Source organism: Apis florea, unplaced genomic scaffold, assembly GCF_048593485.1.
Source record: "Apis florea isolate Af1SG1 unplaced genomic scaffold, ASM4859348v1 contig_3081_pilon, whole genome shotgun sequence".
NCBI classification, from domain to species: Eukaryota; Metazoa; Arthropoda; class Insecta; order Hymenoptera; family Apidae; genus Apis; species Apis florea.
This window is the reverse complement of record NW_028256703.1, coordinates 4,045,383-4,058,409: the sequence shown is the minus strand read 5'-3', so window position 1 is coordinate 4,058,409 and position 13,027 is coordinate 4,045,383. Positions and strand designations below refer to the sequence as shown.

Here is a 13,027-nt window from a genome sequence, read left to right as displayed (position 1 = left end):
GAACGAGGAAGAGAGGGGATGGAGAAAGAGGAAGAGAGAGAAGGAGCTCGTCTCGAAAGGGGAACGCAGAGGGTGGAACGCGGCGTTGGAAGTGGAGGGGAGTTGGGGCGTAGGGGCGAGGAGGGGGTTGGAAAGGGAGGGGAGGGAAGGCAGCTGCAAGCGCGGAGCAGCGTGGCCTCTGGTGCGAGGGAGAGAGAGCGCTTGGTGGGTAGAGGAGGACGGGAGCAGTGTCATGGAGGCCAGTGTCTGGCTGGTGGCTGTCCGTCGACCTGCTCCCTTGCTTCGTTACCTGACAGCGCGCTCCTCAGTGTTTCCAAAGCCGCGTCCACCGATGGATCGAGCCGCGATCCTCTAGTGAGCTCCTCAAGCTCGCCACGCTCGGATCCCACCACGTCCCACCGATAAGAAGTGGAACCGAATCCGGGATCCGGTTGATCGTACGCGGAGGAATCCATCCCGACGTGTCCTGGCCAATCGGAAACGGAAGCTGTGCGTGTCGCGAGTACACGGTTTCCGAAGGGAAACGGCGGGTGAACGAAGAAGAACGATATATATATATATAGAGAGAGAGAGAGAGAGAGAAAGAGAGAGGGCAAGAGTGAAGAGGAGTGGAGTGTAAGAGGGAGATAGAAAGAGAGAAAGAGGGAGGAAAGTGACACGTTACGATACGATCGATCCAACGACCAAAGTTATAACGTGCGTTTAAAACGAACACGGGTCCGAAAACGCGATCGGGACAATGTGCTCGTGACAAGAGGGAGCGCTCTTTTCTCTTTCTCTCTCTCGTTCGTCATAGCCGACCCGTTTCAAGTTTCTCGTGTGCACGTTCATCGGTGAAAGAAAGAAAGAAAGAAAGCCAACTAGACTCTTTCTCTTTCGACGACGACGACGACGAGGACGACGAGTGGCAAGCGAAGGAAGAATAGGAAGAGGAAGAAGAAGAAGAAGAAGAGGAGAGAGAAGGAGAAGGAGAAGGAGGAACGAGCAACACCGAGCGAAGAAAGATACACCCGAGGAGCCCGAGGAGGAAACGGATAAAACGTGGGCGTTGAGTGATTGTTGTCGGTGCTAGTTTCCATTGGGAGTCATGAGAGATACCAGCGATATGATGTCGGAGGACTCCTTGTCCGAGGTACGTAATAGATGATATAAAGTCGGTCTCGTTTCATTTTCATTCTTCGCTCCCGATCTTTTCCATTATTCCGATCGTGACACGAAAGGAGAATTCCCTTCTCGATTTCGAGAAGAATCAAAGTTTTAGAAGACAATTTAGAAATTAAAATCGGTGAGAGAAATGATGGAAAAATCGTGGCTCGTCTGCGCCAGAGGGACGACGATTTAGAAACACCTTGTGTGCATCGTGTATATATAGTGGCCCGTTTACAGGGGTCCCGGAAAGGAAACGCGTCCCACCTCGGTCTCCCGGCTTTCGTTTCCACCGGTGCTTATCGTTACATTTTATCACGCACATTTAACGCCTCATCCTGCAAACTTTGACAATAATGCTCGTTGCGTTTGCATTTTACGCTTGCAAAAAATTCGAATTTCTTTTCTCTCGTTCGTTATTCCCATCTTTTCCATCCGTTTTTTCATTTCTCTCGATTACGAATTTCATATTTACCGATATACACACTTGGCTAAATTATAATTCGAAGGAATTTTTATCTATACTCGCAGTGTTTGCATTCGACGATTGTTCGACGTCGAATTTGACGCATTTTTCGCGTCGCGAAAATTGAGATACGATTAAATTTTCCACGTATACAAGGAAAGGGGGGGGGGGATCACGAATCCAATAGCGCTATCGGTTCTCCCGGTATCTTCCTCACCGGTACGTATGTAAATTTGCATTCGTTTTATGTTCAAGATACTCGTCCCCGTTTTCTATAGGTTCCCTTATATACGTGCATTTTATTCGACTCTTTGGCCGAGCTCCTTTTACCCACGGGGGAATAGAATTTGCTCTCAATTTTCTCGACTCTACTTTATCGAAGATGGAACAAATTTTCTCTTCAACCCGGATTGCACGAGATATATCTCGCGATTCCGTAGAAAAATAGAGGGAGCTCTTCCCTCCGCGGAGTGTACCGTTAATTTCTTTGGCTGGTTGGTTCGAAAGGAAACAAAAAGAAAAAAAAAAGGATTCGGTTTTAAAAGGTGACGTTATTTAAAGCTCGTCACTAATTAAAAAGTTGCGACGATTCGTTCCTCGGGGGAACGCCAAACAAGAAAGCTTTGGATCGATTAAAAAAATGTCTAACGTTGCGGTAAACAGCTATCCTTCCCTGTTTAAACCGGATCATCGAGTAAAATGAAAAAAGGTTTCGACGCGAATATACGCATAATTTTCTTCGAACGTAGAATTCGTTCTTTATTCGAATTTTTAGTGTCGAAAGATTTCAAAAAAAAAAAAAAGAAAAAGAAAAAAAAGAGAGATCAAGGATTAATGCACCGAGGCTAGTAACTAAAAAAGTTGCCACTTCCATTGCAAAAGTAAAAACGATAGTTTACTTTTCTATCTTGTAACACGTTTCTCCCGAAAAGTAATTTGTCAATGCTGTCTCGCGTTGCTGCTGGCTGTGACGACACGAGAAATAATTTGTTCCCTCTACCGTTTCGCCCGAGTCATTATTCATGAGCACTCGACTCCTTGTGCGAATAATGCAACGGTGTAGAAACGGAAAAGAAAAAAAAAAAAGAAAAAGAAAAAAAGAAAACGCTTTTCGACGAGGCAGCAAATATTTCTCTAAATAAGATTCACTTTACCGACTTTTGTCGACTTTCTTTATCTCGGTAATAATAATACGCTGTATTTTAAAAATTCTCTACAAAATTTTCACCGTGCCACGATCGACGTAACTATTTCGTACATTCCGAATAAACGATAAGAAATATTAATACGAAAATCGATGAATGATTCCGATCAATGGAGCGTTCGAAGGTTCTAATTGAAGCCGGAAGGAAAAAAAAAGAAAAATATCTAAAAATAGAAATTCTTCGACGAGATGGATAGATTCGACACGCGAAGATAAAAGAATTGCAAAGATCGAGGAAACTGATAAAAAATTCAGATCGATGTTGATTTCTGATATCAGGAAGAGCAGGAGAAAAAGCGTTTGAAGAGAAGAAATTCGCGATTGATGGAAGAAAAAAGGAGATCGCAGAGATCGAGGAAGGCGATAAAAAAAAGGGGGAGAAGGAGCAGCCGATAAAGTTCTTCGGAGGATCAGAAGTAGGCGTTGATCGTAATCTCTCGGAGATTATTCCAATTGAAAACAAAGAAGAGGGGGGGGGGGAGGGAAAGAAAGCATTTTCGAGCCGCGGAATCCTTTTCGTCGGGGGAAGAAAACGCGTTTTGTTCCGTAAATAGAACGTTAACAGGTTATAATGCCAGTGCATCGATCGTGAACGCCGAAAGGAAATGTCGGTCGACGTGTATCGAGCTTGCTTTGCCGCTAATTAAAACGTTAATGGTACTCGCCGCATACCAATTAAAGTCGATGCATTCCCGTCCACTGTATTAACAGTAATTTCGTGCGTTTAATAATCGTCCTGCGCCCCGAGCGCTACCTACACTCTCTCTCTCTCTCTCTCTCTCTCTCTCGTAAAGAAATTCTCTCGTGTTCTCGTGCGCTTTGATTGTTGGAAACGCGTCTGGTCCGTTCCCAAAACGTTGAAAAGACTTTCGACGACGTTACTCGTCGAATTTTAATTAAAATTAAAATAGAAATCGCACGGATAGTAACGGTTAGTAACGTTATCTCAGTTGAGATTGTTAAATAATTGCTTTCTTGGACATAGCGTTCCGTTGTTGCACTCGAAGACGAAGGAGAATTGGCCATCGTCGATTGATAAAGTTTCCATCGCGTCGATGAAATCTTTCATCGAATCGCGAAATCGGTGGAAAAAGGTCGTCGAAATCCTTGGCAATTATCGATCGATTCGACGTCGATCTCTTCATTATTCGAATTGTTTTTTTTTTTTTTTTTTTTTTTAGAAAACGATCTAAACTCTCGAGATAATTTTCACTCTCGTTCACCCCTTGTTATTGTTGTTGTATTTTGTCGAAAGAAGACGTCTCCGCCGAATTAATGCCGGGATTATCCTATCCCCGCTTAACGCTCGTTTCGCACGAAACAATCGCGCTCGGTTAAATTACACGGGAGAGGGGGCAAAGTGAGGGGACAAAATTTAAATCCTAGAGAGCGATGATATTCTTTCCTTCCCTCTCCTCTCTTCCCTCCGATCTTTGGATTACCTCGAGCAACAGCGACAACCAGGGTCGCGCTAATTAAAATCTCATTTCGCCTGGAAACGTTCAACCGCATCCAATCTCGTCCAAACTCTGGTCGAAGGAAAAGGAAGAAGAAATAGAGGAAGAGAAAAAGAGTATTCGTACAGCAATTTCCAGCGAGAAAGTTTTCATCTGCAATTTTATCAAAGGGGGGAAAAAACATTTTCTTCTTTTTTCACATCTTCTGTTCCCTGTGAGGGGGGGGGGGGGGGGATAAAAAAAGCGCGGATTGCAATTACACGGATTCGGCATCGCGTCAGGATCTCGATAAGATATAAAGCGCGATTACACGGAGGCGCATAAGTTCTCGCTACCAAGAAAGATATTACTTTCCATTTCCACTTTCTATTCTGCTCTTTGAACTCTTTCCTTCCGGCCAGATACGCGTATCTCTGGTTACATTTTCCACGTAGTTGAAAAGTTCGCAACGCCTTTTCTCGATCGATTCGAATTTTTCCACCTGCCTTCTTTGCCCTCCTTATCGTACACCAACGTCGACCCCGAAAATTGCCCAAACGCGATCTTTCTTCGAGATCGTTCTTCGTTCGAGAATCGATTCGAATCGATTTTTTTTTGGTTTTTTTTTTTTTTTTTTTTCATTTCTTCGCTTTTGAATTTACTTCACGATTCACGTAAAGAAAAAGGAAAAGAGATTCGAAAGAAGATTGGAAAGGTAATTTTTCGAGTCGATACAGGAATTCCTTCGTAGCTCTGAAATCGATCGCAAAGAATAACCCGATCGCAAGAAGGTTGAAATATTCCCTCGTTCCGTATCGAAATCGTTACAGGTTTTTCGTTCCTCGATTCGTTCAGTTCCCGTTGTCGTCGGGATCTAAATTTCAAATAGAAATCTTATTTCGCTACCGAAAACTTTTCCCCATCTTTTTTCTTTTACACAGAAGCGTGGAATCGTATTCCTTTGAATTTTTCTCCCTCTTTCTCATCACGGGAATTATCCCGCGAATCCGAGCTTATCTTTTAATTCCATTTCTCCATTTTTTTAAATACAAAGGAAAAAAGAAACGCGCGCACAGTCAAGCGCTATCTCGAAACGGAATCACGTAGAACGAACAAATTTTCCCTTTTATAATTTAATAACCAACGCGAAACACGTTCTCAATTTTAAAACGTATATAATTTACCATTGGCCGCGTATAATATCCACTCGTGTATCCACATTTAATCAAAATTATCACAAAGTTGAACGTTAAACAACTCTCTCGCGCACTCTCTTTAAATTTTAATCCAAAGGCCAAACGAAATATCCGCTTGATCAGCTTACCGTCTCCCACTTTGTCCCTGATGCGATAAAAACCGCCATCTCCTCTTTTTTTCTTTAAATTATCCTCGCATAAAGCCCGGCTATTTGTCCAATGGATCTCTCTCTCTCTCTCTCTTTTTTCCCCCTCTTTCACCACCCCCTTTCACCCCTTCTCGTGTATATCCAAGCTTCCTCTCTTAACGTCGAGAGTGCATTTATTCGAGATACAACAACGATTCTGTTAAGCGTCCCGTTTTATCGGTTCTCGGTGTAAAATCGATTTATAACATGCAAAACGCGGATGGGCCCGTATCATATTTACGATACGGCAATATATATATATATATATATATCGTTTACGAGGCGAACCAGCGCGTTTTGTTCGCTCTCTTTTTTCTCTCTCTCTCTCTCCCTCCCTCTTTCACGACCACCTTGCACATCCGTGCTCGCGCAAGCAAGAGTATCGATATTCGATATCGGTCCGCAGGACGATAACTGCGTTTCAATAAAACGAGCGCCGCATAAAAATGTTGTAAGCGAATTAATACCGCTATACGGGACCTCGTATTCGACCCCCTTTATTTCCATCGATTAGCCGGATTATCGGTCTCCTCGTTCCTCGCCGCGAGACAGAGAGAAAGCCTCCATCGCGCGCGCCTCCATCTATTTTTACACGCCGCTGGTTTTGTCCTTTCTGGAATTTTTCATCAATTTTCGGGGGAAATCCTCGAAATTCTTTCTCTCTCTTCGTGGGAGAGGCGGTAACGAGGGGTGATTCTCCCTTCTTTTCTGTTTTTTTCTTTCATATACCCCAATAATGATTGTAATTTCGATCAACGTGCAAGTTTGCATTAGCAAGTTTGATTGAACAGGGGAAGTAATTTTGTTCTATATTTCGAAACGCGATAAAAATCTTTGGATGTTAAAGTATTATTTTATTATTCGAGGGGATAAAAAGTATAAATGGGAGGAACACGTTGAAGGTATATAAATAATACGGGTATTGCTATTTTTTCTTTTTTAATTTTTTTTAATTAAATTAGTCTTTTTAAAGAGACACTTATTTCTGGCATGATCCCGATATCCTCTCGTTCGATCGGTCCCTCGTTTAAACTTTTTCTGCTTTCTTTCTTTTTTTTTTTTTTTTTTTTTTTTTTATTATCCTCGGCCTCCTTCTTGCCCGTAATTCTTTTAATTACCATTCGCACGGGAGGAGGGATAAAATTCGATAATTCAACAGGAGGATACATACAGCGATGGTCGATAGGATCGTTTATTGTATCGTGTCAATATTTTACCATCCCCTTTTTCCGGGGTTGTCGTTCCGCTACCTTGCAGGCAAAAATATCGGTTTTCGATAGCAGACAGTGCACCGACCTGGCGGCCCACCATTCCAGTTACAAGAATTAAACGATACACGCGTACCGTGAATAAAAATCGAAACGAGACGCTCATTAACGCTCATCTCTGCCCTCCCTCTCGATAATCCATTAACCTCTCCAATCAAGTTTTCCCGGATTTTCCATTTACATGTCATTTGGAAAAAAAGAAAAAATGAAATTAGCCAATTTCGAAACTCGCGCGAACAAAAATCGAAACGAGACTCATTAACGATCTCTGCCCATCCCTTTGGATCATCCATTAACCTCTCCAATCAAATTTCCCATCCAACGTATTTATCCCGGATTTTCCATTTATCTGTCATTTGGAAAAGAAAAATTAGTCAATTTTGGAGCTCGTGGACACTTGAATAATCAAATCATTTATAAAAAAAAAAAAAAGATTCAAAGCTTTGTGTAGCTCTGAATAATTAAATTTTCCATCGAACATATTTATCGAGGATTTTCCATTTATTTATCATTTGGAAAGAAAAAATCAGGCAATTTCGGAGCTCGTACATCTTCCAATAATCAAATTTTCCATCGAACGTGTTTATCGTGGATTTTTCATTTATTTATCATTTATAAAAGAAAAAAAAAGATTCAAAGCTTTGTGTAGCTTTGAACAATTAAATTTTCCATTGTATTTATCGAGGATTTTCCATTTATTTATCATTTGGAAAGAAAAAATCAGGCAATTTCGGAGCTCGTACACCTTCCAATAATCAAATTTTCCATCGAACGTGTTTATCGTGGATTTTTCATTTATTTATCATTTATAAAAGAAAAAAAAAAAGATTCAAAGCTTTGTGTAGCTTTGAACAATTAAATTTTCCATTGTATTTATCGAGGATTTTCCATTTATTTATCATTTGGAAAGAAAAAATCAGGCAATTTCGGAGCTCGTACACCTTCGAATAATCAAATTTTCCATCGAAACGCATTTATCGCGGATTTATCTAACTGCGAATTTATGAAAAACCGAGCAATTTCGAAGCTCGCGCGAGAAGAAAATGGAAACGAGGCGGCCGCTCGTTCGAATTAACGAATCCAACGAATGAAATTTCGAACCATCCACCGTTGATTATTTATCGTGGATTTTCCATTTATCCATACTATACTACAGAGGGAGGAAAAAGTTAGGCAATTTCGCCACGGATTACGGAGTATCGTCGGAGTTAATTTCTCTCTAATTTATATTAATGCTCGCCGAGTGAACGACCGGTTATTAAAATTCCTTTGTATTTGCAATTTAGATCGATGGCGGAGAGAAGCGGGCGGAAGTAATTTGCGCGAGCATTTTATGGACAAATTAGTCCCGTTTATCGGCCATTTACGCGCGTTTAAAATTGATAAGCCTGTTCGAGGGATTGGTTAGATAGGTCACAACGAGGCTAATTTCTGATTAACGTTTCAACTTCGGTGATAAATTAACCGTGTTTTTCGCCATTTACATATATATATATATATTTTCGAGACAATTGGTGGATTAAACGTTTTCGATCGAGAAGGAAATGTCGCTTAAAATATCGGACGTGATAATAATTAAAAAGAAAAAAAGAAAGAAAAGAAATCGATGAAACTAGATTGGAATCGAAATGAAAATCGACCAACTCGAGACTCTGTTTATTCAAGAGATTAATGAGATGTAATCCGCGTGATCGTGTCCGAGTGAAAAAGAAGAAGAAGAAGAAGAAGAAAAAGAAAAGAAGAGAGAGAGAGGGAGAAGAGAGGCGTGCAACAGCTTGTTAACGTATTAGCTTTTTCAACACGCTAATCCATCTTTTCGCGCGTTCATTTTCTACCTCGTTACAAACTTTTATTTAACGAGCGAGCGGTGTTGTTACAACGCTTCCCGTCTTGTCCGCCGCTTTCATCGCGGCAAACGCTTTGTACGCCACGCTTTTCACCCTCTCTCTCTTCCTTCTTTCTTGAAAAAAGAAATAATCGACCGACAACAATCGATCCACGCCATCTTCTTTACTTTACCACTTCCGCCCGATTTTTTTTTTCGATTTTTCTTCTCTCGTTTCTTCTAGCCCGATTTCTTAGCTTGGAAACGAACACGTCGATTGCACAAGGAAATTGCTCGCGTTATTTAAATCTGGTTTTAAACGAAGGGGACGGGGTTATAAAGCGGGGACAAACGGAGTTGGAAAAGTTGGAGGATTTCGGCAAGAAATTGAATCTCGCAAGTTTTCCTTTCCCAGATTTCTCGATTCTCTTTCGAGTTTATCTTTACGTTTCGACCGTATTTTTCATTGTGTGAAAATAACGGCCTGGGCGGAGAAAGAAGGGCAAATTGTTCTTTCGCCCTTGGTGGATGGAAGTAGATGGAAATTTATGCCCTCGAGAATCGTGGCGTGTTGGCGTGCGGACCCTTTACGATTCTTTAAAACAGAGTTAAAATAGAGTTCACCGTTCTCGAAATCCCTCGTCCCTCCCCTCCCTGTTCCCTTCCCGCTCTGGAAAAGCGTGCATCCCCTTTGATGCCCGTGTCAAGGACTCGATTAACCACGTAGTCTCGAGTGAAAACTGGGTCAGTTTGCGGAGGAGATTTATATTTACCCTCGGAATCAATATCTCGCGGATGCTCTATTAATCCTCCACGCTTAATCTCGCCAATCCAAAAAATCCTTCAAATTGAACGAGCAAATTGTCTGTCTATTCTCGCAACGATCGTCGCGAAAGAAAAGTCTTTTCCTGAGAAAAAAAAAATTCTTCTTCTCTGTCTGCTACCTCTCTAAAGGTAAGCATCGAGGTAATAAGAAGAAAGAGGGGGGGAAAAAATAAATTCCAAGCTTCTCCCGAAAGTGGACGAAAGTTTCTCGTTTCTTAATTTCTTTAAACGTCCCCCCTTCCGTCTCGTATCTCATCCTCGGCCCGTTTTATCGCCCGTTTATCACCTCCACCATGAAAATATCCTTCCTCCTCGATTCCTTTTTCCTCTCATTTTCCTCCATTCTTTCTCACTCACCTTCCTCCCTCCCTTTGAACAGAATCTTCCTCTCTCGAAACTCGCTCAACGAACACCTCGATCGAGTAACAAAAATCCCTAGAATGTAATTATATTATATGCGTAGTAATGAAATGTAGGATGGCGATTATATGGCGATATACGAGTGCAAAGGGTTAAATTTTAAGCTTCGAGGTTAATCGAGGGATCGATGAATTGGATTATTTTGAAAGAATCGTGCAAATAGGGAAGCGAATTTAACCATAGGCGAATGGTTACCTTCGTTCCACCGATCTTCGTGAACATTTTGAACATTTTGAACATTGAAATTTTCAAATCTTTTTGAAAATAAGGGATCGATAAATTGGATTGTTTTGAAAAATCTTGGATATCTCGAACGATAGCTCTCCCGTTGTTCGAATCGTGCAAATAACATTTAACTGAAATTAAATATCGAATTAATCCTTTGCACTCGTATTTATATTTAAGAAGGTTACCGATCGAGTAACAAGAGTCCCTTAGAATGTAATTATAATTATATGTGTATTTGCATTAGTTAAATGTAGGAATTTTTTTATTTATTCGAAGTTATTTCGCGACTACAACGAAATCTCTCATCCCTCCTTTTTCGAGAAAATTTTCATTCGCGCGAAACTGCTGCTTCTTCCCGTTCTTCATTGTTGTAATTTCGGATATACGATTAACCAAACTCCAAGGATTAGTCTAATTTTTCATTAATTGTCATTAGTCTAATAAAAATAATAACGCTAGATTGTTAATTAGATTTAGAGATGATTTTAAATTCATTATATATATATAAATATATAATTTAATAAAATTAATAAAATTTTAAATAAGATTCGTGATCGAATTAATCAAGAAATTCCTGGTAAAACAATAATAGGAAGAATTATGAATAATCAATTTCATTTTTTTAATGATTTTGAAGTTCTTTTTAAATTTTAAATTAAACTTAATTAAGAATGAATTTATTAATATGATAAATGAGTTAAAAATAATGAAGTAAAGGAAATAGATAAAAAACTCAACTCTTAAATTTCACACATCCAATGAATTTTAAAATATAATTTTATTTAAAATCAATTTTAATTTGACCAACTAATGTTATTTTAAATTCAACTAATTTTTTAATTTATTTTATCGATTCATTTAAGAAAATATTTAAACGACGTTGATTCAATACGTATAAATCTATGATTTATTTATTTATTTTCGTACTTTCCTCCGGGAAACAAAATTTTTACCTCGTCCACGAAACGATCGTGAAATTTTTTTTTCGACGCGTCGTGGATTCAAAAACGGATGGATGGATCCTCTTCGCGGACAGGGTGGTATCGCCGCCCTTTGATAATTATCCAATCCCTTGGATATATTGGCCGAGATTGTTATCGTTTCTCCTCGACCGCCCAAGAAAAATATTCCCACACGCCTTGCCTGCTTTTCTCATCTCTTCGAAATTTCTCTCCTTCCTTTCTTTTTTTCCTTCCTTTTCCCAAGTCAGCCAGAAGTGAAATTGGTATATCGATAGTGGAGAAAAGTGGATGGTCAGAATGGAAGAGCCAGGACCACGGTCGCTTTTCACGCTCGTTTATCGCCCCGTTCTCTCTGGGTCGCATTTTCGCACGCGATAAATTTCCCCAATTTACGGATGACCAAGGTCGGCCGTAAACAACGAGCGAAATGGGCGAACGAGAGGAGAGAAATTTCCAAGGGATACAGGCTTCTAATTCGATCGGAATGGAATTGATCGAGCAAGTGAGCGGGTGTTTCATTTAAAATGGATAAAGTTGACACGAGACGACACGATCTTTCTTTCAATGGAACTCTCGATCGATTGAATCGACACCTATAAATCGTGCCGCGTCATAATCGATCGTTATTTCGAAACAAACGCCTCGTCTTACCGCTAATTAATTAATTGAAAATTGCGCGGCCTATAAATCTTAGCCCGTAAAATTTGCCCGATAAATATCGCGAATTGTAGCGAGTACAAAATTCAATCGAGATTAATTACCCTTTACTTTTCCATTGGCGATAATTTCGAAACGCGAAGCTCGCTCCATCAATTAATCACGAATCGAAGTATATAGCTCGTCCTAGCTCAACGATACTCGACGATTTACCAGCGGGATCGAGATTCGTTTTTTTTCTTCTTCCTCTTCTTCAAAACATTCTTACGGGCGGTCCGTTGGATTTCGTTCTCCTCTCCTTTTAATGCCCTGTTTATTAACGGTGATTCAGCTCAAGGGATTCGAGAAGGCGGCGTTTAACGAACGGCTGATCCGTGGAGGCAGGCCGATTTTATGGGAAATCGAGGGGCGATTAAATCGGTTTTGCCACCGAGTCGGCCGTTTCGCACCGTGCAATTTTATCGTAAATAAACGTTGCTCGCGGGAGAGGGAGAGAGTCGGTGTAACGACGGATTACAATGTACGTTACGTTAATGAGACGAGGCGGGACCCTCGTCGCGGTTCGACCACGCGTTTCAATTTTTCGAAATTCGTCGGCCGAGATGCTCGTTAAGATGGATCTTCCTCCCAACTTTTTCTCCGCCTCTTAACTTCTTCGATAACGATAACGGTGTGTACATTTGTCTCGCGTTTGCGTTCCCGATTAAATATTCGTCACACAGGTTGATAACAATTTTATCCACGTACTTTTCGCGGACGAAAACGTTTAAATTGATCGAGTCAACCAACGATCGTTTCCGTTCCTGCGGACAAATAAATCGACGAGGAACGATCGTTTCGACGAGCACGAGATAACGATAAGTCGTTTATTCTTCTGGCGGCATTTATTCGCATTTATCAGGCTCGCCAGATACCGAGCAATGCGTACGGGTTGAATCGGTGTATTCCTATCCAAAAGAGAGAAAGGAAGAAACAGGCTCGCGAAAGAAGAAGCAAGAGGGAAGGATGGTTGTGAGAAGGACACGTTTTGGTTTCAGGACACGACGATGGACTGCGAGGAGGGGGGCGCAGCAGGGTTGGACGAGCTGGTCGATCTCGCGACCGACGTCGCGGATTCATCCCCGACAATTCGAGGTAATTAAACTTTCATTCTTCCCCTACCCTCCCCCTCTTTCATCCCCATGGATGGGATCAGACGAGGCCAGC

At 41.0% G+C, this 13,027-nt stretch overlaps 1 protein-coding gene across 3 annotated transcripts in view; it reads left to right on the top strand.

Annotated features, from left to right (window-relative positions):
• The first annotated feature begins 217 nt into the window (after window positions 1–217).
• Window positions 218–13,027, top strand: part of LOC100863299 (uncharacterized) — a 29,003-nt gene continuing 16,193 nt past the window's right edge. For 2 of the 3 annotated variants that reach the window (XM_086908855.1, XM_012488021.3), the window contains exons 1-2: window positions 218–1,132; window positions 12,859–12,955. In XM_086908855.1, the coding sequence (XP_086764981.1) occupies window positions 1,088–1,132; window positions 12,859–12,955 (142 nt within the window). In that variant the 5' untranslated portion in view covers window positions 218–1,087. The remainder of the gene's footprint in view (window positions 1,133–12,858; window positions 12,956–13,027) is intronic. The other variant, XM_086908857.1, reaches the window with a different exon arrangement.